The sequence below is a fragment of the Dromiciops gliroides genome, chromosome 2 (assembly GCF_019393635.1).
Source record: "Dromiciops gliroides isolate mDroGli1 chromosome 2, mDroGli1.pri, whole genome shotgun sequence".
Taxonomy (NCBI): Eukaryota; Metazoa; Chordata; class Mammalia; order Microbiotheria; family Microbiotheriidae; genus Dromiciops; species Dromiciops gliroides.
In genome coordinates this window covers 434565055-434590542 of record NC_057862.1, presented here as the reverse complement: position 1 = coordinate 434590542, position 25488 = coordinate 434565055, and the positions used below count along the sequence as shown (strand labels likewise).

Sequence of the window (25488 nt, the reverse complement as noted above, 5' to 3'; positions counted from 1 at the left end):
TATATGTAAAATTCTGTATCTATACTCTCCCACTTCTAGGAAGAAGAGAAGGAATTACAAATTCTTATCTCTTCTTTGGGACCAAACTTGACCATTATTATATTGTTGTTATTCCTGTTTATGTGGGTATATTGTTTTCCTGGTTATGTTTGCTTCATTTTGGATCAATTCATGTAAGTCTTTTTATGCTTCTCTGGATTCTTCCAATTGATCATTATTTTCTCTTCCTTTTTTCTTTCTTTCTTTCTTTCTTTCTTTCTTTCTTTCTTTCTTTCTTTCTTTCTTTCTTTCTTTCTTTCTTTCTTTCTTTCTTTCTTTTTCTTTTTTCTTTTTTGGCAAATTCACTGGATTTTAATCTCGTTTGGTTTTATTTTACATTTTAGTTGGCTTTTTGTTTTTACACATCCTAATTTCCAATTTTATCTCTCTCCCTTTCCTGCCCAGGAAAGCCAATCCTTATAATAAAGTAAAAAAAAAAAAAATGAGGGGGCAGCTAGGTGGCGCAGTGGATAGAGCACCGGTCCTGGAGTCAGGAGGACCTGAGTTCAAAGCTGGCCTCAGACACTTAACACTTACTAGCTGTGTGACCCTGGGCAAGTCACTTAACCCCAATTGCCTCAGTTAAAAAAAAAATGAGAGGGAGGTACGTTGCCTTATCTCCTTATGGGGGCCAACTTTTTCTTTCTTTCTTTCTTTTTTTTGTGAGGCAATTGGGGTTAAGTGACTTGCCCAGGATCACACAGCTAGTAAGTGTTAAGTGTCTGAGGCTGGATTTGAACTCAGGTACTCCTGAATCCAGGGCTGGTGCTCTATACACTGCGCCACCTAGCTGCCCCCAACCTTAATCATTCTAATTCCACAGCATTCAGTTGCCTTATTTATTTTTTTTTTTCCTGGTCAAGATGTAGTCATTGTGTATATTGTTCTTCTGGTTCATATTACTCTAAAAGCAGTTCACATACTTCTTCCAATGCTTCCATTATATTTGTGTACCACAATTTGTTGTTCCCTAAACAATGGGTATCTACTTTGTTTTGAATTCTTTGCTTCTTCAAAAACTGCTGCTATGAATATATTGGACTTTTCTTTCTGTCTTTGACCTCTTTGGGATATAAGCCTAGCAGTGGAATCTGTGGATTAAAGAGTATGAACATTTTAGTCATTAAAAAAATTAAAAAAAAATTTTTTTTTTGGGCGGGGCAATGGGGGTTAAGTGATTTGCCCAGGGTCACACAGCTAGTAAGTGTCAAGTGTCTGAGGCCGGATTTTGAACTCAGGTCCTCCTGAATCCAGGACTGGTGCTTTATCCACTGCACCACCTAGATGCTCCCATTTTAGTCATTTTTTAAGTATTATTCCAAATACTTTCCAGAATGGTTGGGCCAATTTGCAGTTAGTTCTACTAACAAAGTATTACTGTGCCTGTCTTTCCACAGACCACCGTATCTAACCTTATCTCATATTACGTCCCTCCCATGCACTCCTGTGCTTGAGCCAAACTGAATACTCTGTGCCAAGAATATGTACTGTGTCCTTCCTTTTGCCGCTTTGTCTTTGTGCTAATCATAGAATCTCAGAGTTGGAAGGGATCTGTTAGTCCAACCTGTACCAGAATAGCTTCTTCCAATGGCTGGAATATCTACCCTTGTACTCCCATCACCTGTATGATGCCTACCTATTCAATAGAATCCAATCAAATGCTACTTCCTCTGTGAAGCTTTCCTTGATCCCACTTCTGTAGTCTCATACAACCTTCGGATCTCACAAAGCTCCTTGTTTAATGATTCTCTAAAGTATATGTGTGTGTGCATATATGTTTATTTTATGGTATTGACAAGTGAGAGTCCACTCTTCAGTAAGCTAGTGAGTCAGTTGGCTTAGGGTTTTCACTTCCATGGACTGGGGGCACAGCCTCTGCCTCTAAGGGAGTTAAGAATCACTTTAGGCTGGGGCAGCTAGGTGGCACAGTGGATAAAGCACTGGCCCTGGTGTCAGGAGGACCTGAGTTCAAATCTGACCTCAGACACTTAACACTTACTAGCTGTGTGACCCTGGGCAAGTCACTTAACCCCAACTGCCTCACTTAAAAAAAAAAAAAAAAAAGAATCACTTTAGGCTAGGGAGTTTCAGGAATGCTCTGTGGAGGCAGAGCCACTTGAGCCAGTTGACCCAGAGTGGTGTCTCCAAGGCCAGTGTCACTCAATCTTTTCATCAGTGACCTGGAAGCCAGAATGGAGTCTGTTCATTAAGTTTACAGAGGGTGCTGCTAATACCTGGAAAGATCGGGATAGATTTCAAAGTGACCTTGATAAAAGAGAGAAATTACCTCATAAAAACAAGCTGAATTTCATCAGGCACAAGATAAAAGCAGTAGAATATCTACAGGGGCTTGAGCATGATGGGAAGAGGGAGAAAGGGCAAGGAGAGAGTCAACTCTGTTCATTCTAGATAGAGAAGGAAGGAGTAGGTACAACGTCTTTTGAAAGAGCTAGCAGGTGAGAGGGTCATAGTAGACCACAATCTTTGTGATGTGTTCCTGTAGAATCTTAGAATAATAGAATTTAAAAGTTAGTTTGGGGGTGGGGCAGCTAGGTGGCACAGTGGATAAAGCACCAGTCCTGGATTCAGGAGGACCTGAGTTCAAATCCAGTCTCAGACACTTGACACTTACTAGCTGTGTGACCCTGGGCAAGTCACTTAACCCTCATTGCCCCGCCCCCCCCAAAGTTAGTAGGGACCTTAAAGTTTATCTAGTCCAAGCTATACCTGAGCAGTAATCCCCTCTACAGGATCCAAGGGTCCCACTTTGAAAAAATTTCTTTTTTGTTTCTTTAAGCATTTCCCAATTACATGTACATTTTTTAACAATCATTTTTTTAAAATTTGAGTTCCAAATTCTCTCCCTCCTTTCTGTCCCTCCTTCCTCCTTGAGAAAACAAGACAAGCAATTCGATATTGATTATACATGTAAAGTCATATAAAACATATTTTTTCATATTTGTCATGTTACAAAAGAAAGCACAAACAAAATAAAACAATAAAAATGAAGAATTTTTTAAAAGCATGTTTCAATCTGTATTCACAATTCATCAGTTCTCTCTGGAGGAGGATAGCATTTTTCATCATGGGTCCTTAGGAATTCTCTTGGATCATTGTCTTCACCAGAGTAGCTAAGTTTTTCACAGTCGATCATCCTTAAAGATTGCTGTTACTGTGTATAATTTTCTCTTGGTTATGCTCACTCACTTTGTATTAGTTCATATAAGTCTTCCCAGGTTTTTTTAAACCATCCTGTTCATTGTTTGTTATGGCATAATAGTATTCTATCCCCATCATACACCACAATTTGTTCAGCCATACCCCAGTTGATGGGACATCTTCTCAATTTCTAATTCTTTGCTTATCTTTTATTTCTTTGGGATACAGGCTTAGTAGTGGTACTGCTGGGTCAAAAGTATGTACAGTTTTATAGCCTTTTGGGCATCATTCCAAATTATTCTCCCAAATGATTGGACTAGTTTACAATTCCACAACAGTGCATTAATCGCCTAAATTTTCCACATCTCTTCCAACATTTTTCATTTTCCTTTTCTGTCATGTTAGCCAATTTGCAATTATCTAATTAATAATGCTTTAGAGCATTTTTTTTGGTGGGACAATGAGGATTAAGTGACTTGCCCAAGGTCACACAGCTAGTAAGCATCAAGTATCTGAGGTCAGATTTGAACTCAGGTATTCCTGAATCCAGGGCCGGTGCTTTATCCACTGCACCACCTAGCTGTCCCCTAGAGCATTTTTTAATGTGACTATTGATAGCTTTGATTTCTTCTGAAAACTTCCTGTTCATATCTTTTGACTATTTATCAACTGGGGAATGGCTCTTATTTTTATAAATTTGGCTAAGTTCTCTACATATTTGAAAAAATTAGGCCTTTATCAGAGAAACTTTCTGTAAAATTATTTTTCCAGTTTCCTATTTCCCTTCTACTAATTTTGGCTGCACTGATTTAGTTTGTGCTAAAACTTTTTAATTTCAAATAATCAAAATGATTCATTTTGCTTTTCATGATCCTATCTGTTTCTTGTTTGGTCATAAACTTTTCCTTTCCATAAATCTTACATTATTTTTTTTCATGCTTACTTAACATACTTATGATATCACCCTGTATATCTAAATCATTTATCCATTTTGAGCTTATCTTGGTATATGGTATGTGATGTTGGTCTATGCCTATTTCATGGCAAACTGTTTTCCAGTTTTCCTTATTTTGAGTTGAAATCTGTTTCTCTAACACATCCACCTGTTACTACTAGTTCTCCCCTTTAGGCTCAGGCAAAACAAGTCTAATCCCCCTTCTGACAATCCTCCAAAGACTTAAAGACAACTGCCCTGTCTCAACCATTCCTCCTTCTTCTCCACCCTACCACCATGTGGTATGATTATGTAGCCTGATTTCAAGTGTCTGGACCACCGTGGCTGCCCTTACAGTGTGCTATAGCTTGTCAATGTCCGTCCTAAAATGTTTATTTTAAGATTTCTCCTCCTCCTATCTCTGTCTCTCTTTCTGTATCTGTCTTTCTGTCTATCTCTCTCTCTCTCTCTCTCTCTCTCTCTCTCTCTCTCTCTCTCACACACACACACACACACACACACACACACACACACACACACACAGAGGTCTTTTTCACACAAACTTTTGCCTAGTTATATCTCACCCATTCTGTTCTTATACATATAACTATGTATTTCCATTAAATTTCATCATGTTAGATTTGGCTGATTATTTAAACCTGATCAGACTTGTTTTGGAAACTAGTTTCATTCAACTTATTAGCTTTCAGTTAAAAATATTCTTGATATTTTAAAATTTTTTATATTTCTTAACATATCCTTACTCTGTTCCCTATCTAACAGGATTTGTGACAAAGATTAAAAAAAGAAAGAGGAAAAAAGCAGTTTAACAAAACCATTGATCATATCTGACAGAATATATAATATTCCATTCCCATAGTATCCCATCTCTGCAATAATATAGTTTCTCAGCTCTTCTTTGGACATTGTAATTACACAGTGTTCTCTCTCTCTCTCTCTCTCTCTCTCTCTCTCTCTCTCTCTCTCTCATTGTTTTTTTCCATTTAAATGGTTGTAATCATTTGGGTATATTGTTTTCCTGGTTCTGCATACTTCATTCTGCATCAGTTCATTTAAGTCTTCCTATCCTTCTCTAAATTCATATTTATTGTTTCTTATGGGGAAGTAATAATCTATTCATTATATTTACTTACCATGATTTCTTTACCATTCCCCAAATGATGGACATCTTCTTTATTTCCAGTTCTTTGCTTCCAATAAAAGGGCTGCTATGAATTTTTTGGCAGAGATAGGACCTTTTTTTCTGTCTTTGACATCCTCAAGGTACATACTTTGGTATGGGATCTGTGGGCCAAAGGGTATTTTATTGACTTTTTAATTCTTTTTTTTTTGTTTTGTTTTGGGTTTTTTTGTTTTGTTTTTTGGTGAGGCAATTGGAGTTAAGTGACTTCCTCAGGGTCATACAGCTAGTAAGCGTCAAGTGTCTGAGGCTGGATTTGAACTCATGTCCTCCTGAATCCAGGGCCAGTACTCTATCCCCTGCACCGCCTAGCTGCCCCTTGATTTTTTTAAAAACATAATTCCAAATTTTCCCCCATTTAAAAAAATTTTTTTTTTTTGCAGGGCAATGGGGGTTAAGTGACTTGCCCAGGGTCACACAGCTAGTAAGTGTCGAGTGTCTGAGACTGGATTTGAACTCAGATACTCCTGAATCCAGTGCCAGTGCTTTATCTACTGTGCCACCTAGCTGCTCCCTAAACGTATTTTTCAAAAACTGACATATTCCTGAGATTGAGGGAATGGGATCAAAAACTGGTAACCATGGGGGCAGCTAGGTGGCATAGTGGATAAAGCGCTGGCCCTGGATTCAGGAAGACCTGAATTCAAATCCAGCCTCAGACACTTGACACTTACTAGCTGTGTGACCCTGGGCAAGTCACTTAACCCTCATTGCCCCAAACCCCCCCAAAATGGATAACCATGAAAAGCAACATTCAAGTATTGGTGAAAAGAGCCCTTAGATTGGGAGTTAGGAGGAATAGAGTCTGGTGCCAGCTATGCACTCATGATCTAAGTTGTAAGACCTCAGATAAGTTGCTGCTCTGAGCCTCAATTTGTAAAATTATGCAGTTGAACTAGATGGTTTCTGAGATCCTTTGCTCCTCTGACATTATTTGACTAAGATTTGATAATTATGATGTCCTTAAATGCTTGGGGCGGGGTCCATATCCAGGAAACTTTCTGGCCTAGGGAGGATGAAGAACAGGGTTCTTAACCAGGAGTCTTTGAACTTTAAAATATTTTTGTAACTGTATTTTCATATCATTGGTTTATTTTATAATGCTATATTTAATTTTATGCTCTTTAAAAACATTCTTTTGTTGTGGTGGGGGTTTTTTTGTTTTTTGTTTTGTTTTGTTTTTTGGTGGGGCAATACTGCGCCACCTAGCTGCCCCTCAAAAACATTATTATTTTTTTTTTTTTTTGTGGAGCAATGGGGTTAAGTGACTTGCCCAGGGTCACGCAGCTATTAAGTGTCAAGTGTCTGAGGCCGGATTTGAACTCAGATACCCCTGAATCCAGGGCCGGTGCTTTATCCACTGCACCACCTAGCCGCCCCCAAAAACATTATTCTTTTTTTTTTTTTTTTTTTTTTAGTGAGGCAATTGGGGTTAAATGACTTGCCCAGGGTCACACAGCTAGTAAGTGTTAAGTGTCTGAGGCCGGATTTGAACTCAGGTACTCCTGACTCCAGGGCCGGTGCTCTATCCACTGCGCCACCTAGCTGCCCCCCAAAAACATTATTCTTAAAAGGGGGTTTAGGCTTCATCTGATTGCCAAAGGGAACATAATACAAAAAGGATTAGGAACCCTTGGTCTACAACATTTCACATTGTATACTAAGATAAAGTCAGAATGGGTACATGATTGTGACATAAAGGATGATATAATAAGCAAATTAGAGGAGTATGTAGAAAGTTACATGTAAGATCTATAGAAAAGGGAAGAGTTTATGACCAAATAAGAGATAGAGAAGATCATGGCAAGTAAAATAGATAATTTTGATTACAAGAAATTAAAAAGGCTTTGCACAAACAAAAGCAATGAAGCCAAAATTAGAAGAAAAACAGGAAACTGAGAAAATAATTTTACAGCAAGTTTCTCTGATAAAGGCCTTATTTCTCAAATACATAGGGAACTGAGTCAAATTTATAAAAATAAGAGCCATTTCCCAGTTTAGAAATAGTCCAAGGATATGACAAGCGGTTTTCAGAAGAAGAAATCAAAACTATTAATAGTCACATAAAAATGCTCTAAATCACTAATAATTAGATATATGCAAATTCAGATAACTCTGCGATACAATCACACATCTATCAGATTGGCTAATGACAGAAAAGTGACAAATGTTAAAGTTGTGAACTTGTCCAATCATTCTGGAGAACAATTTGGAATGACGCCCAAAGGGCTATCAAACTATGCATACCTTTGACCAAGCAGTAAGTACCACTACTAGGTCTGTATCCCAAAGAAATCAAAGACAAGGGGAAAGGACCTACCTATATGTACAAAAATATTTATAGCAGCTCTTTTTTGTGGTGGCAAAGAATTAGAAATCAAGAGGATGTCCATTAGTTGGGGAATGGCTGAATAAGTTGTGGTATATGATGGTGATGGAATGCTATTATGCTATAAGAAACAATGAGCAGGATGGTTTCAGAAAAACCTAGGAACACTTATATGAACTGATGCAATGTGAAATGAGCAGAACCAGGACAACACTGTATATAGTAAGAAAATATTGTAAGGATGATCAATTGTGAAAGATTTAGCTAACTCTGATGAAGACAATGATCCAAAATAATCCCAAAAGACACATGCTGTCCACCTCCAGAAAGAGAACTGATGAACTAACTTTGTGTGCAGATTGAAGCATACTTTTTTCCATCTTTTTTTTTTTTGCTTTTTCCCCCCAACATGGCTAATATGAAAATGTTTGCTTGATTTCACATGGATAACTGATATATTGCTTGCCTTGTCAAAGGGGAAGGGCAGGAGGGAGGGAGGGAAGGAGAGAATTTGGAACTCAAAAGAAAAAAATATGAGTGTTAAATAATAAAATAAACACCAACAAAAAAAATAAAGTAATTGTTAGAAATACCATTGGTTGGGGCAGTTAGGTGGTGCGGTGGATAAAGCACCAGCCCTGGATTCAGGAGAACCTGAGTTCAAATCCAGCATCAGACACCTGACACTAGCTGTGTGACCCTGGGCAAGTCACTTAACCCTCATTGCCCTGCCCCCCCCCAAAAAAAAGAAATACCATTGGTTCCTATGTCACTGTTCTTTAGGCAGTTCATATTTGATAGCTCCTATTTGGCCAAGAGCAGTGTGAGGTACCAAAATGATCAAAGGCCTGGGTGTCATTAGATTTGTCCTCTAGTTCTAGCTCTCACACTAACTAGTATGACTTTGGGTAATTCACTTAAATTAAATTTATGTTTGTTTTTAAAGTTAAAAAAAAGCAAAAGAACTTCTTGTACAAAATGACTAATATGGAAATATTTTACATGAGTGCATATGTATAACCTATATCTGATTGCTTACTGTCTCATGGAGTGGGGAGGGGAGGGAGGGAGGTGGAGTGTGACCAGACCAACACCTTTTGCCCTGTAGTGCTGATGGAACCTGGAGGAGAAATTTTGGTTTTTTCTTGTGACCCATCCTCCTTCAGATTCTCTCAAGGTCAGAGGTCACTGCTGACCACCTACCATCTCTAGGCTCAGCTAGGATGGTAGTTGCGCTTCTGTTCTAGTTCTCCCACCAGTGAGCACACTTGTGGGTCTGTTGCATTGGGGCTTAAAGCAGCTTAACTGACCTTTGGTTACCCCCACAGTGCTGGGAACACTGTCTCCTGGCACTGCCAGGAGTATGGGCAGCACATGCCTTGTGCATTGGCAGAGAAAACTGGCTACATCTTTGGCCAGGAGGTATCCAGCTCCCCATGGCTTCCCAGGAGGAACGTGGACACGGGTGGTCCCAGGAATGGGAACTAACACCATACTTCCTGGAGTTTTGGTTGGGAACATCCATCCTTTGTCCAATGGGGATAATACCCCCTTCACTCCTTCCAAATCCACATTCCCATGAATTTCCTTCCTGTGGTGACTGCTTCCCATGCTGTGTTCTCCAGACGTACTCAGCTGGCTCTGGTATTCCTTGATGAGGTGCCAGTTTAAATAGCAGGACACTGCCCACCAGTAACTGTAATGCCTACAGTACAGACCCTGGGGCACTGCCAAGGTGGCTGTAGCACCTCCCATTAGCTCCTCCTGTAACTCCCCCCCTTCCCCTTCACAACTTTCCCTTGCCAAATCTCTAGCCTTTAAAGTTATCTTTCTGCCTCCCTGACCCACTGCAGTCCCCCAGGCCCGGAGGATAGAGGTTCCCCTCTGATAGGGGAGTGGTAGAATTTTGGCTAGGATCCTTGATATTGGGAGCTACCTATCAGAAAATGATATCCAGTTTTACTGCCAAGGTTGCCAGGGCTGGTAAAGAGCCTTCTTTTGTGGAGGGCATCTTGGGGTGGGGCTTGGCTAGTGTTGTGGTGTGTAGGGACTGGGAGCATAACGGGGGGGTGGTACAGAGAATAAAATGAGGACAAATTTGCACAAAAGGAAGGGGCAGGAGGTGAGGGGAGGACTTGCTGCCTGAGCATCGCTGCTCAGGTGTAGCTGCCTGGGTCACAGCGGGAGCCCAACCTCAACTGCCCTTGATTCAATTTAATTAACTTCCACTGGCATTTCTTTCACACTTGCCAAGCACCAGGCAATGATCAAGGCCTGGAGATAAAAAGACAAAAGTTAAACATTTTCTGCCCTCAGGGAACTTCCCTTCTATTGAGGAGCTTAATGTTAGGTTAGGGCCCTCAATGCCTCCCAGCTGAGCAGGAAACTTGGGTCCTTTTCCTAGTGCATCTCTTAGTCTAATAGAGCTGTGGCTGGAAGGGACCCTGGAACTGATCTAGTCCAGTTTTTTCCTTTTACATATGAGGAAATTGAGACATAGTAAAGTTAAATGACTTCCCCAAGGTCACACAAGGAATAAGCATCAGGGGTGGGATTTGAACTAAGGTCCTTTGATTCCAGTCAGTCTTTTCTACTGTACTGTTGGATATCCAGCAAGTCCAGGCTCCTTTTTGGGTCTTGGCTTCTCTATCTGTGTCATGGAGAGAACCCATAACCACGATGGAGAGACCCTATCGAGGGGTCAGTGATATTTGGGGAGGACACTTCCGGAGGTCAGCAAGTTAGAGGAGGTGATTGCTCACCCGGCCGTCAGAATTCCTAGATTCTATTCTGTTTCCTATGGATCGAGACCATACCACCTTCCTCGACTCATACTGGGAACATCCTCCCCTTCTCTAGATCTGTACAGCCAACATGGAGCTAGGAAAATACTGATGGGCAAGGGGGTGCTGAGAGAGTTCTCAAGTCCTCAGTTATATCAAAGCTAAGCTCTGGTTCCAATCCTGCTCCCCGCTCAGGGTAACAATCCCAGGGAGGGAAGCTTTTGTCTTAGACATTCCTTACCCTTCTTTGTCTGAATCCTGTATCTTGGGATAGTGGAGACAAGGGGTTCTGGGGATGGCGGTTCTCACTTTCCCTGATCTCTCTGTCCACAGTGGGTTCTGGCCTTCGAGATCTTCATCCCCCTAGTTCTCTTCTTCATCCTTCTCGGGCTGCGGCAAAAGAAACCTACCATCTCAGTGAAAGAAGGTGAGGTAGAAGCCATTGGTTGGGGTTGGGGGGAGGGCACTGGAGAATACCATGGAAAAAGCTCAAGCTCAGTCACGTGTCACCTAGGTGACTTTAGGTAAGTCATTTAACCATGCTTGGTTTCCTCATGTATAAGATAAAATGGTTGGATTGGGTGAATTAGGATTCCCTTCCAGCTCAGAATCCAATGAATCCTATCAATAGGAAGGAGAAAGTGTACTTCTACCCCACTTATCATTCAGCCTATCACACAGCAGGGTAGAGGGGTGTTAAGGAGGGGAAAACCTGTAAGGACAGGGGAGGGATTTGGAACAGGGAAAGGAGGGAGGGACTCGGAGGGAAAGATATCCAGGATGGGAGGAGATCTAGGAAGGCCTAGAAGGTGGGGAGAGATGGTGTCTATTCACATAATGTTATGTGTGCATGTATGTTCCATGCATGCACATGTGTGCATGTGTGTGCACACACAGGAACTTGTATTTCAGCATCTCCTCAGCCTGGGCCCAGGTAATGAAGTGGACATGGCCAACCACGGCTGCCTGCCGGAGGAGCTGTCTTCGGGTCACCACCATTTGCTTTGCATTCGAGGGCTAAGATGCCCCTGCCTCAGCTTCCTCACCTCCCATTCACCATTTTTTTTTGTGTTTTTGGTTCTCTTCTCCCCTCCCCCCACCTCCATTCTCTCATGCATGTTCTCTTCTTTTCTTCCTTCTGCATTTCTGTGCCCGTCTGAATCCCTTGCATGACCAGTCTGTAAGTTCCAACCTCTCTCTGCCCCCTTCCCTTCCAATGACCCCTAAAGTAGTCTGGGAAATGGCTGGTAGATTCCTGGCTGCTTTTCTGATTCCTCTTCCCACCCTTCTGTTTGCTCTCCCCTCTTTAGGGCTCTGGGGTGGTAATGGTGGGCTAGGTGGGGAGAGAGGAGGCTGGGGGTAACCTTCTTGGGAAGGTGGGATACTATCTGGTGCTTCCCACAATTTAGCTTGCGTACTGCTCCTGCTGCTTGCACGGTCTCACCTTTCCTTCCTGGTTTGTATAGTTTCTTTGTTAACCCCTTGGTTATTCACAGTTCTACACAAGATCCAAGACAGGAAGGTTTTGGGGATGCAGACCCCCATTCTAGGACTTCTCTGAGATAGACTCTAACCCCGTGCAAGTATGTCAGGTCTAGGAGAGCTGGTACTTTCCCTAGGAAAAGTGAAGTAGGCATACAAAGAAGTAGAACTGAGCTTTTTAGTTTGTTGCAGGGACCCCAGGGAAGGCATTGTAGGATTATGGGAAAGCCCTTAGGTCATTAAAAAATTGTGCCATGGGACCTTGGATTAGGGGACACCCTATAGCTGTTTCCATCAGTCCCCCAGGGGGAGCGTTCCCTTATGCTGGGGTCATAAATTGATCACAGTTGGAGCCAGGCAAGGGACTTTCCAGATATGCCCCAAAGCTAGGCTGGTTCCTTTTTCTTCTTCTTACCAGGTAAATGGGGTAGAAGTTCCACACAGACATGGGAAGGGGAAGGGGAATACCGTTGGACATCATTATAACCCAGCTGACAACTTCTGTGCTTCAGTAGGGAAAGGGCCTAGGCCAGTTTCCATCCACTTCTCCCGAGTCAGAGTGGCTAAACCTCCCCGAATAGCTGACTCCCTCTTAGGAAGGGCAGGGCTGGGGCCTACCTGAATCTCCTCTCCTCACTCCCTTCCCTACTCAGCCCAATTTACATCAGGGGTTGAGCCCCTTCCTGGGCTCTGATTCCCTATAACCATGGGCTTCCTGAGGGGCTTATCTGAAATAGCTGCATTTCTAGGGGAGAGAAAAAAAAAGTTGGGGTAGAAGCTTCAGAAGAGATAAGATGATTATTTCTACCCCCCCCAGATTGTTACCTGAGGGTGGGGGGAGGGGTGGAAGCAAGAATCTTGGGGGAAGGGACAGGGGCCTTGGTACATATCCTTTGTGCACTAGGCCTTTAGTCCTAGGGCTAAAGGGAGGCAGCTTTCCCCTCCTACCCCACTACCCCCAAGTCTTCTTCCCTATAGACTCTGGGGCTTGGCTGGGGGAGGGGATATGGGCTTCTACCAATAATCTGCATTCACTGCTCAGCTAATTAGTCAGTCTGAGAAGTTAGAAGTCACTGTGTACCCCTAGGACATATTTGCTGGCTGGTTCTCCAAGAGCCCAGGATGTCCCTTATGCCTTACATTGGCCATGCCAAAACAACAGGGTCACCCCTGACTTCCTGGGGAGGGTGGACCCCCCACTTGCACTGGGAGATAAGCGATCCCCTTGGGCCATAGGCCTTTGACTTCTGACTTGCAGTGGCTGTGCCTGAAACAACTTCCTGTCCCCAATCTTTGACTTAACGGGCTGTATTGCTCTGGGCTGGGCATTCTATCTCTTTGTCCCTATCTCCAGCTCCTCCGCTCTCTTCTCTCTGTGACTCTTTCCTTTGTCTAGCTCTTTTTCCTTGTGTCTCTCTCCTTCTCTCTCCTCTGCTCTGTCTCTGTTTCTTTCTGTGTGTCTCTCCCTTTCTCTTTTCTACAAACTCTCACTTCTCCCCTGTCCTCCTCATCTCTCTCCTCCCTTCCTAGCATACTACACAGCATCGCCCCTCACCTCTGCGGGCATCCTGCCAGTGATGCAGTCCCTTTGTCCCGATGGCCAGCGGGATGAATTTGGCTTCCTCCAGTATTCAAACTCCACGTGAGTACCTGCTGCCCGAGTCTGTGTCCCTGCCCTGGGCCAGCTCCCAGAGGTTACCCGTTTCCATTGGCCGATGAGAGTCTCTCCTTGGCTGGCAATGCCTGTGCCCAGGAAATGTCCCCATACCAGTCCCCCCCCCAACATCTTACATCATCCAGGTCCTGACAGAAAAAAAGGTGAGTAACCAGTTAGGTGCTGTTCCCACAGGGTGACCCAACTCCTAGAGCAGCTAAATCGGGTGGTGGAGGAGAGCAACCTGTTTGATCCTGCGAGGCCCAGCCTTGAGGAGGAGTTGGAATCTGTCCGGAGTCATCTAGAATCCCTTAGCAGTGGTCCTGGGACCTTGGAAAGCCATTTTGACAGCCGAGCAGGTGGGCATCAGAGTCTGTGGGTATGGCGATTAGAGGGAGGATTTCTGGGTTCTTGGACCCATCTCCCCCCCAACCTCAGGAAATGCAAATTAACCTTTTTCATGCTTGGTACCTCAGTTTCCCCATTAGTCCGAAGGTGGTAAGTACTTAGAAACTCTGAGATAAGTGTGGTGTGGTAGAAGGAGTATTGAATGAAGATTTAGAAAATCTGGATAAGAATCCCAGATCTTCCCAGTGTAACCTTGAGCAAATTCACACTGTGACCTTAATCTGACCACTCTGATAAGATCACCTGTGTGACCTTGGTCAAGTTAGTTTTTCTGAGCTTCAGTTTGTTTAGCTGTAAAACACTGGAGTTGGGGGCGCAGCTAGGTGGTGCAGTAGATAAAGCACCGGCCCTGGATTCAGAAGGACCTGAGTTCAAATCCAGCCTCAGACACTTGACACTTACTAGCTGTGTGACCCTGGGCAACTCAACCCTCATTGCCCTGCACCCAAAAAAACCAAAACCAAAACCAAAAAAACCCAAACAAAAACACTGGGGTTGGACCAGTCAAGGAGACTTCCTCAGTATTGGAGGCCTGTTTGGGAGTGGGAGTCCCTCCCCAGGGCTGGTTCTGATGAACCTCCATCTCTAGCTCCCCTCTCCAGGCTTTCTCACAAAATAGTCCTGTCTTCTCCCCACTCTAGGGTCTGATTTCACTCTGGGTTCAGCAGCCAAGGACAGGCAGGAGTTCTATCGTTTCCTCTCCCAGAATTTGTCCCTGTCCAATGATACTACAGAGATGCTCTTGGGTTCCAAGGTCAACCTGCATGAGGTGAGTGGCTCGTGGGGAGAAGCTGCTGACCCAGAATATGGACTGATTTGCCTGTTACTGGATACAAAGAAGCTTAAAGTGAGGAACTTGCCTTCAAGGATCGTATGAGAACGAGGCATGTGGTCTATTTTTAGGAAGAACTTTCCCAGCCCCCTTATAGTCATCCCACATGAAACAGCCCAGCATAGAGAAAGTGGGCCGTGTGGAAGTATTCCCAGCCTGGTCTACAGCTTTCATGTGGCTGGTCCTCAGGCTTCAATGCGGGACTGCCCTTTAGGTCTGAAAACAGTGCCCTGCATAGAGTACTTAATCAATATTTGTTTCCTTCTTCCTTCACTCTCTTCCTCCCTCCCTCCATCCCTTCCTCTCCCTGCCATTGCAGGTCTATAGGCTACTCTTTGGTCCTTTACCCACCCTGACTGAGGGAATGTTGTCAAAGAAGGGAAAGGAACCCTGGGTCCACTCAGGGGTTGGTGAAAAGAAGTTCCGGCTGGAGGTGAGGTTCCCACTCCAAAACCAAGTTATGTAGGTTTGAGAAGTGGGAAGGGATAACAGGTTATGAGGAAAGCCCGTTATTTATTGTTGGTGCTGGGATTAATGGGTATGGTGAGGAATAGGGGGGTATAAGCAAGTGTGATGGGGTATGGTTCAGTGGACCTTATTTAGGCATCACTTCAATAAGTGGGGGGAGGTTTGGGGAAACTGGAGCGAGGAGGAGCAGATGACTCTAGCTAGGAACTGCTAAGAGCTAGGGAAAAGGCAAGGAGAAGTAGTCTATAGGAGAAAGGCATGGGAGAGGAAGAGGATGGAATACAGTCTGGGGATATAGAAGGGGTCTGCTTCCTACGGGGAGCTGCTCTTTGAACCCCTATGCTCTCCTCTGTTCTTGGATTTCTCCCCTTCTCCCCCTCTCCCAGGACAGCCTCCCAGGCAGCTGGCGAGACCTCGAAGAAGGACTAGTGCCCCATGCCCTACAGGAGCCCACCCACCATGCCAACAAGCAAGCTGTATTCCGCCTCCTGTCCCAGGCTCTGGGCCTCGCTGGGCCTCCCCTGGAACACCCTGAGGCCTCCAGTCCCCAAGCCCTGGTCAAAGAGATGGAGGTGAGGGACAAATAGAACAGGAGGAGACTTAGGAGTTCATGGGGACTATCTCTGCTGCCACCAACCCTGCCCTCTCCCTCTTCAGGAATTGTTATTGGCACCTAAATTACTAGAGCAATTGACATGTGCACGGGGCTCAGAGGAACTGAGCCAGATTTTGACAGTGTCTGAGAGCCAGAGGGAGAGGTTACAGGCTTATCGCGTGGCCGTGTGTAGTGGACAAGCCGGAGCCCGAGCTCAGCGTTTCTCCCGCCTGGCTTCTGAACTCCAGGACCAGCTGGATGTACACAAGATTGTCACCCAGGTGAATGCACAGAGTCAGGAGGGGCTCGGAGATTTCCTCTCCTCTCTGATGCCCTAAGGCCAAAAGAGGAGGAGCTGTTTCTGGCCCAAGACCAAGACTCCCAGAGCTTTTTTTTACTTTGGTTAGACTAGCCAAGTGTCCAGGAGTCAGTCCTTCCCCTTCTTGGTACCTCAGTTTCCATCATACTTATCCAAAAGTGCCTCTTGTTTGAATGCTTAGACATTTGGGGTCAAATATCTCTGGAATTCACGTGGAGAACTTATTTTCCCTTTTTTACTCAGGGCAGATAGAAGTCTGATATGTGCAGGTGACTGTGAAGAGACTAATTTGGTTGGAGGGGAATATTGAGGGAAGTAAGGCTGAATAAATATATTGGGACTAGATCATGCAAAGTCTTGACAGCCATGCCTGAAGGTTTTGACTCTATTTTTTAGGGAATGGGGATCCATTGTAGGTTTTGGATGGAGGAAGCCACTGGCTGTCAAATGATCAGTTTACCACATGGTGGCCTGTATAGATGGGAGAGGGGAGCAATGAAAGGGGAAAAGAATTAGGTGTCTGTTATTGTCTAAGTCAGAGGTCATGAGCTTGGACTAGGGTTAGGCTACATATCAGACATCAGAGATAATGGGGAATCAAGAGGACTTTGTGGGTGATGGATTGGGGTTGAGTTAAGGAAATGGGTTTGGGCTCTGGTGGGGCGGTGACACTTTCAGCAATGAGTGAAATGCTGAGTTTGATTTTAGACATAGAGCCTGCTAGGAGAAGCCCCACTTCACTGTCTAGTTTTGAAATTTCCTATTCACTGAAATTCAGGAAATGCTTATTATCATGCCCCTTCTATGTTTGACTCATGGTATGAGAGTTCATCCTGCCTCAGGTCAGGGGACAAGGACAGGATGCTTAGGGAGGGGGCCTCTAGTCTGGGCCAGCAGGTTGGGGCTAGGGTTAGTCTGATCTTAGGGGCTTATTGGAGTACAGTAGAGCTAGAATGGGCATTTTTTGCAACCCCACATTCAGTTACTTGACCCATATAAGGTCGTGACCTACAGTTCAAGAAGGGTCTAGACTAAAGAAAGTAATGGAGGGAAATGATAATAATGCAGATTAAATGTAAAGTATTTCCTGGGAACATTTTTATCTGGGGTTTTTCCCAGAGGACTTGGTTGTTAAACATTTACCAGCTGCACACAGTTGGCCTAGAGCCATAGGTTTGAAATGGAACTGGAACCCGGAGGGGGAGGAAGGGGAGGCTGCTGTGAGAGAATTGATTTATAGAGACTTCTTCACAGTGCGAAGAGAGGCTGGTGTGTAGTCCCAGATCTTTCCCTTCCCTTCATATTTTTCTCTATTCCCCTCCCCCTCCCCACAGCTCCACCTAGAGGCAGTGAATGGCCCAACCACTCAGAGGAGATCCAGGTTACAGGTGCTGCTTGGGGACCTGCTAGGTGTCGAGAAGGTGCTTCGGGATGTTGATGTTCTGTCTGCTCTGGCTCGCCTACTCCCCCAGGGTGCCTGTGCTAGCCGGGCACCACCACAGACTGTCAATGGCACCGGCTGGGCCATCAACGCCACAACCAGCACCAATGGCAACACCACAACGGAGGATGGGGAAGGCGAGGGCGAGCTGGGAGGGGATGGTCTGCATGGAAAGTGCTCTGCCTTTGTGCAGCTCTGGGCCGGTTTGCAGCCAATCCTCTGTGGGAACAACCGGTATGGGGCCAGGACAGGGCGTCTGGGGCCGGGGGTGGGGGGGACCGTTTATTGGGAACAAGGAATGGGGCAGAGCAGTGTGGAGTAAAGGGAAGAGAACTGAACCAGGTGGATTATGTGACCCCCTCTCCCCCTCCCCCCACCCCAGGGCAGGCTTCTGGCCTCCCGGGTCTCACTCTCCTAATCTGCTCAGTGAGAGGGTTGATGAATGTCTCTAGAAGATCTTTTCGGTGGTAAGGTTCTGATTCTCTAGGATGGCAGCAGGGCTTGGCAAGGAACAGGGGTGAGAGTCGGGCTCCCTGTGGGCAGAGATAGGGGCTGGAGCAGTAGCATTGGAACTAGGCCAAGGGGGAGGGAGGGCCCCAGGATGGGGACTAGGAAAGAGCTTCTGAATCCAGTTGGGGCTGGAAGGGAGCTAGGGGAAGCTGTGCTAGGAGACAGAGTTTTCTCCCTTCATCTCCCCACAGGACCATTGAACCTGAGGCACTGAAACAAGGCAATATGAGCTCCCTGGGCTTCACAAGCAAAGAACAGCGGAACTTGGGGCTTTTAGTGCATCTCATGACCAGCAACCCCAAGATCCTATATGCGCCTGCAGGGACAGAGGCTGACAGGGTTATTCTGAAGGTATGGGGAAATAGGGTGGAAGCAGAGGTCTATGGGTTGGGGTATAGAGTGGGCAGGGAAAGGGACTCTGCTCATCTGGAGGATGAGGGAGCCCAGCCTATGGCCCCCATCATCTGGTGGCCAAGACCATGTTTCCCTCTCCTCACTGCAGGGCATCGTGGGCCCTCTATTACCATTCCACACAACTACAGTACTGTCCACTCTTGTACTTCTAGGGGTAGGGGTAGCTCCCCCCCAGGCTGTGATAACTTTCTTTGTCTCCTTGTTCTTTCCCCTAGGCAAATGAGACTTTTGCTTTTGTGGGCAATGTGACCCATTATGCCCAAGTCTGGCTCAACATCTCAGCTGAGATCCGACACTTCTTGGAGGAGGGCCACCTTCAGCAGCATCTCCACTGGCTGCAGCAGGTGTGGAGATGGGACAGTAGGGGACTGCCCCTGGGGTACCGCTGCTCTTCTTGCCATAACCTACCTGGGCTCCATTAAACTCTCTTGCCCATTTCCCAGCACCTCCACCAGAGGGCAATCTACCCTTTCACCAAGGCTCTGGACTCCTGGAACAAAGCCCCACCCAAATCCTGAGCATCCTGGGCTTGTGTGCCATCATAGGGTAGGGGAGTGGGCACGGGTTTCGAAGTCAGAAGGTCTAGGTAAAAATCTGCTGTTAGCTCACTGCGTGACTTTGTTCAAGTCCCTTGGCCTTTGGGCAAGAATCCCTCTGGGCTTCTTTTCCCCTGGATGTGAAAGGAAGAGGTTGGATTAGATGATTTCTAAGGGGCATCTCAGGTTTTCCGCAAGCATACACATTTTCTACAGGATTTTCCTTCCTTCTCAGACCCTATTAGAACTGCAGCTTTAACCCTCTAGTCTCATCTCCTTTTAGAGCCTCGGCTAAGCCACACTCTTCCCAACTCTTTCCTCTAGTATGTGACTGACCTACAACAGCACCCTGAGGCCCTGAACCTGTCTGAGGGGGAGTTACCCCCTGCCTTCCGGGACCACAACTTCTCCTTGCCCAATGCCTCAGTGCTTCTTCAGCAGCTGGACACCATCGATAATGCTGCCTGCGGCTGGATCCAGTTCATGTCCAAGGTCAGGGGAAGGAGAGGTTTGAGCTCTCTCCTTCTGTGGAGAACCCAAGAATGCAGGTTTCCTAGACTGAATCCAGAAGAGTTTGGGTGGGAGGAGGAAAAGGGCAAAAGCCCTAGTTATAGCTAGGGCTTCTGCCTGGGGAAGTTCTCAGCCTTGAACAGTATAGGCATAGTGGTGGTGCCTGAGGTAACTAAGTGGTGCAATGGATAAGAGGTTTGGACTTGGAATCAAGAAGACCTGAGTTCAAATCCAGCCTTAGACAATAAGCTCAGGTTTGAGATGAGTACTTCTGTGGGCTACTGGGTACATGGTGTTCTCTCTCTTTGACTGGGCTCAGGGGAATCCCCCTGCAGGACTTCTGGCAATGGCTTCTACCTCACAGGTGAGCGTGGATATCTTCAAAGGCTTCCCTGATGAGGAGAGCATCGTCAACTACACCCTTAACCAGGCCTACCAGGACAACGTCACTGTATTTGCCAGTGAGTCTGGTTCCTTCCTTCAAAACCATGGGTCTGTCAGGGCTCCCCCAATCATACTTCAAGCCCCTTGAATCTTGACCCTTTTTTTTTTTTCCTTTGTTTTTGTTTTTGTTTTTGCGGGACAATGAGGGTTAAGTGACTTGCCCAGGGTCACACAGCCAGTAAGTGTCAAGTGTCTGAATCTAGATTTGAACTCAGGTACTCCTGAATCCAGGGCCAGTGCTTTATCCACTGCACCACCTAGCTGCCCGAAACTTGACCCTTCTAAGATTCTCTGCTCACTTCTCCATTTATGTTACTGGTGGCACTGCTTCCCTCATGCTTTCAGACATGATTGTCCTAATACATCTCCGTACTCTCCTCCTCCAACACAATCTCCTTTCCCTTCCTTTCTGCTTTCCATTTTCCTTCCCTCGTCCCACCCCTACCCACCATGATCCTCCTTCTCCTCTCTGACTCTGGCCTTTCCTAAGACCCTAATTCCTCCCGCTTTTATTCTATGTGGTCTTCCTCTTCTTAGACCCCAGCCCATTCTAAGATGACAACCCTTTTCCCCTCACCATCTCCCTTCTGTTCCCATCATAGGTGTGATCTTCCAAACCCGGAAGGATGGTTCCCTTCCACCCCACGTGCTCTATAAGATCCGACAGAATTCAAGCTTCACTGAGAAGACCAATGAGATCCGCCGGGCCTACTGGAGGCCTGGCCCCAACACTGGGGGACGCTTCTATTTTCTCTATGGCTTTGTCTGGATTCAGGGTGAGACCCTTTTCTGGGAAGATAGGGAAGCAGGGTGGGGAGACACCTCTGCATCAAGAGAACCCAGCCTGAACCCCTAACCTTTGAGCCCTCAAGCTTTCAAGCCTCCCAACTTGGGCTTCCTGGCAAGGGAATCCATGAGTCATGGTGGGTCCCCCATGAGCCCTGATCTTGTTCATTCCCACCTCACCATCTAGACATGATGGAACGAGCAATAATCAACACCTTTGTTGGCCATGATGTGGTGGAGCCAGGAAATTATGTGCAGATGTTCCCATACCCATGCTACACGAGGGATGAGTAAGTAAGGGGGCTGTTCCAGTCCCTACCAACTCCAACATCAGGAATTTTTTTGGGGGGGGTGGGGGTAGGGTAGGAGAATGATTACATACCTTCTGCTGATATAAATCCATTCGACATCTCTCAGTCCTGGGTTGCTTCCTCAATCCCTAGATTTCCTTTTTTTGTTTGTTTTTTGGGGTTTTTTTGCAGGACAATTAGGGTTAAGTGACTTGCCCAGGGTCACACAGCTAGTAAGTGTCAAGTGTCTGGGGCTGGACTTGAACTCAGGTCCTCCTGAATCCAGGGCCAGTGCTTTATCCACTGTGCTACCTAGCTGCCCCCTAGATTTCCTTTTCATCCTGGGTCCCTGAAATCATCCACCTTCCGGCTACAGCTCCTTACTGCTTTCAACCATGGTTCCCCCTTCTTCCCTGGCCTACGGTGGGAAGGGATATGCTCCTTCCCCTGAAGTAAACACCACTCTCTGCAGGTTTTTTACTGCTGGTAAAAAAAAGGTGGGGGGAGGATGATAAAACCAGCAGACAATGGAGCACTGAGCTGTAGTAGCATCACAGCAAATGACTCATGATGCTTCACATCCCTGGAGTTCATAGGATCATAGAATCTAGAGCTGAAGGGAATTTCAGCTGTTGTCTAGTCTATACCTCCCCTTATTTACAGAGAAGAAACTGAGACCTGGAGAGATGAAGTCACATGGCTACAGTCATACAGGTAGTAACTGTCAGAGGCAGGATATGAACCCAGGTCCTCTAACTACAGACCCAAGGTTCTTTCCATTTTAGCATACTAGAGGCAGTTAGATGGTGCTGTGGGTAGAACTCTGGACTTCAAGTCAGGAAGATCTGAGTTCAAATCCTGTCTTAGATACCTATTAGCTATGTGACCTCTGAGCAGTACACATAACTCTTGCCTGCCTCAGTTTCTTCATCTATAAAATGGAGATAGTCATAGCACTTTCCTCACAGGGTGATTGTAAGGATCATCCATATATATATATATATACACATACATACATACATATGTGTATATATACATACATATATATATGTGTATATATAAAATACTTTGCAAATCTTAATGCTAGTTATATACATTTTAGCTCTTTACCATGCTGTCCCTTCCCTAGCTTAGCTCTTCTCTTAGTCTAATAATAATAACTTCCTTTATGCAGCATTTTGCAGTTTACAAAATGCTTACCTCACAATCCCTTTGTGACATAGGCAGAGCAAGTATTATGATCACTGCTTTATGGATAAAGTCTAGGGAGGGGAAGCAACTAGTCCCAAGTCATTCATCCACTGAATTGGTTGAAAAGCTACCCCTTGAACTCTTTCTTTCTTTCTTTCTGAAAGGTAAGAGGGCATATTGTTACTAACTGGTAATCATTGGGGATGACTTTGGGGAAGAGGTGGTGTTTGGGGTGGGCTTTAAAGCAGAGGTGTTAAACATGGAAGGTCCATAACACCCCAAGTGCTGCCAGAACCAGATGAAAATGTAATTGGGAAATATTTAACAAAATAAATAATACAATAAAACATAATGTTAATGTGGCCTTTTAAAGTCAATGTGTAGCCAGCAGGGATCCTTATGTATAGTTTAGTGGCCCTGTTTCTGTTTGAGTTTGATACCATTGCTTTAAAGGATGATTGAGAAGGGGAGGGAAGGACATCGTAGGCACAGGAACAGTATAAGCAAGAGTGCATTGGGTCACTGGTGTCCTACAGTTACAAAAGCACCAGTGAGCTTTGTTGGGGGTACCTTGGACTGGGCTGGAGGAGATGGATAGGACCACATGGGTCCCTCTACACTCTTTTCCCCAACAGCTTCTTGTTTGTGATCGAGCACATGATGCCGCTCTGCATGGTGATCTCCTGGGTTTATTCTGTGGCTATGATGATTCAGCACATCGTGGCTGAGAAGGAACATCGTCTCAAGGAGGTAGGAGGCGCCACATGCACATGTGCATACGTGTACACGTGCACACGTGTGTATATGTGTGTGTGTCTAAGTAGTATGGTCCTGATCCTGTCCCACATCAAAGTCCCAGACTCACATGCCTGTGGGCAGCCCTTTAGAGCTAGAATATTCCTCCTCTCGCATCCTTTCCTTTCTCAGGCTCCTACACCCTCCATACCTGGCACCAGCCCCTTCATCCTTTACTTCATGACCCCCTCTCCCAAATCATCCAACCCCCTGAGCACATCAATGGGACTCCTATTTCCTGACCTCTCCCACTGGGCTCCTTTACTTCCCTGCCCCTGCCTACCTGGTCCCTTTTTCTAGGTGATGAAGACAATGGGGTTGAACAATGCGGTACACTGGGTAGCCTGGTTCATCACAGGCTTTGTTCAGCTCTCCATCTCTGTGACAGCACTCACAGCCATCCTCAAATATGGCAAAGTGCTCATGCACAGCCATGTGCTCATCATTTGGCTTTTCCTGGCCATCTATGCTGTGGCCACCATCATGTTCTGGTGAGTGAGGGAGGGAGTGGGAAATGGGGGGTCTGGGGAGACCTGAGGAATGATAGTCTCTAGTGCATAGCTCCATCTGCCCATTTTTCTGCCAGCCCAGACTGAGGTTGGACCAGGGATGGACAAAATGTGTTATTTCATTGGTAGAGAACAGTGGTTCTTAGCCCCTTGGGGGTGCCCAAGACCCTTTCATAGGGTCCTGGAGGTCAAAATTGTTTTCATAAAAATACCAATATGCTATTTGCCTATTAAAATATACCTCTCCTTCCCAATTACATTTCTGGATGAGGCTGAATTTTGTTTATATACTTCAACCAGAACAACATATTGTAACAGATTAAATGCAGCAGCAGATAGGAAATTCCAGCTGTCCCCTATTAAGCCAGACATTAAAAAGATCTGCAAAAATGTGTAAAACAATGCCACTCCTCTATTTTTTTTGTTTTGGAAAATATAGTTATTTTTCATAAAAATTTATTATTTATGTTAACACATAATAGGTTTAGTATTGTCATTTCATAACAAATTTGTACACGGATATTTTTTTTAAACTCTGTTTTTTGGGGGTTTTTTTTGAGGCAGTTGGGGTTAAGTGACTTGCCCAGGGCCACACAGCTAATAAATATCAAGTGTCTGAGGTCAGATTTGAACTCAGGTCCTCCTGAATCCATGGCCAGCACTCTATCCACTGAGCCACCTAGCTGCCCCAGTGTACACAGATATTTTAAAATTTATCAGTTTTAAGAGGGCAAATATGAATAGGTATAGCCCACATAAACAAAAGCTCTTTAGGGTCCTCAGTAATTTTTAAGAGTGTAAAGGGGTCCTGAGGCTAATAAGTTTGAGAACCCCTGGTTCCCAGTTGGGTTCTTACCACTTGCTTCCTCCATGTCTTGGCAACAGCTTTCTGGTATCCATTGCCTAGGAAATTTCTTCAGGGTCACACAGCTAGTATTTGTCAGACTCAGCACTTGAACCCAGTTCTTTATCTACTATCATGATGCCCTGGAGGAAAAAAGCTACTATTCTGTGAGAGTGGAGAGCCTCTTAGATAACTCCAAGAGATCCTGATAGGGTGTGTGTGTGTTGGGGCGGGGGGGGGGGGGGGAGCGGATAGCTGGTAGCTGAGAATTCTGGGCCTAGAGGAGGAAAGAGGGCTCAGTATCGAGGGTCTGTGTAAAGGGGGGTTTTAGGGCATGTTAGATATTGACTTAGTGTCTGGGTTCTCACCACTTGCTTCCTCCATGTCTTGGCAACAGCTTTCTGGTATCCGTGCTGTACTCTAAAGCTAAGCTGGCCTCAGCCTGTGGTGGAATCATCTATTTCCTGAGCTATGTGCCCTACATGTATGTGGCCATCAGAGAGGAGGTGGCACATGACAAGATCACGGCCTTTGAGAAGTGTATTGCGGTAAGTGCCTCCCTGGTGGGGAGAGACTGGGCAAGATCCAGAAGGGATCCCAGATTAAGGGCACTGGTGGTAAGGTTGGCGCAAATGTTCTTGCCCTTTCAAAGGAGGGCCTGGAGTGGCTCCCCTTTATGCAACTCCTTCCTCTGATTGCCCTCTTTTGTCTCTCCCCAGTCCCTCATGTCTACCACAGCCTTTGGCCTGGGATCCAAGTACTTTGCCCTTTATGAGGTGGCTGGTGTGGGCATCCAGTGGCACACTTTCAGCCAGTCACCTGTGGAGGGCGATGATTTCAATCTGCTTCTGTCTATGATGATGCTGATAGCGGATGCAGTTGTGTATGGTGTGCTCACATGGTACATCGAGGCCGTGCACCCAGGTATGGAAACTGTGGGACCAGAGAGAGGTGGGGATAATGGAGTTTCTTCCCCCCTATCCCTGGCTCCTAGGATCTCCCTGACTGAGGAGGC

General features: G+C 45.5%; 1 protein-coding gene across 4 annotated transcripts in view; it reads left to right on the top strand.

Moving 5' to 3' along the window:
• Nucleotides 1–25488, top strand: part of ABCA2 (ATP binding cassette subfamily A member 2) — a 72347-nt gene that overhangs the window by 14975 nt on the left and 31884 nt on the right. Inside the window, exons 2-20 of one of the 4 annotated variants that reach the window (XM_043988674.1) lie at nt 10779–10872; nt 11623–11625; nt 13458–13569; nt 13777–13940; nt 14631–14758; nt 15141–15254; nt 15676–15861; nt 15947–16165; nt 17538–17878; nt 18346–18505; nt 18784–18912; nt 19429–19596; nt 19979–20075; nt 20661–20834; nt 21032–21134; nt 22961–23075; nt 23421–23611; nt 24871–25021; nt 25193–25397. In XM_043988674.1, coding sequence (XP_043844609.1) covers nt 10779–10872; nt 11623–11625; nt 13458–13569; nt 13777–13940; nt 14631–14758; nt 15141–15254; nt 15676–15861; nt 15947–16165; nt 17538–17878; nt 18346–18505; nt 18784–18912; nt 19429–19596; nt 19979–20075; nt 20661–20834; nt 21032–21134; nt 22961–23075; nt 23421–23611; nt 24871–25021; nt 25193–25397 — 2854 coding nt within the window. Of the gene's footprint in view, nt 1–10778; nt 10873–11357; nt 13570–13776; nt 13941–14630; nt 14759–15140; nt 15255–15675; nt 15862–15946; nt 16166–17537; nt 17879–18345; nt 18506–18783; nt 18913–19428; nt 19597–19978; nt 20076–20660; nt 20835–21031; nt 21135–22960; nt 23076–23420; nt 23612–24870; nt 25022–25192; nt 25398–25488 lie in introns of those variants that run through there. The other 3 variants (XM_043988675.1, XM_043988677.1, XM_043988676.1) reach the window with 3 other exon arrangements.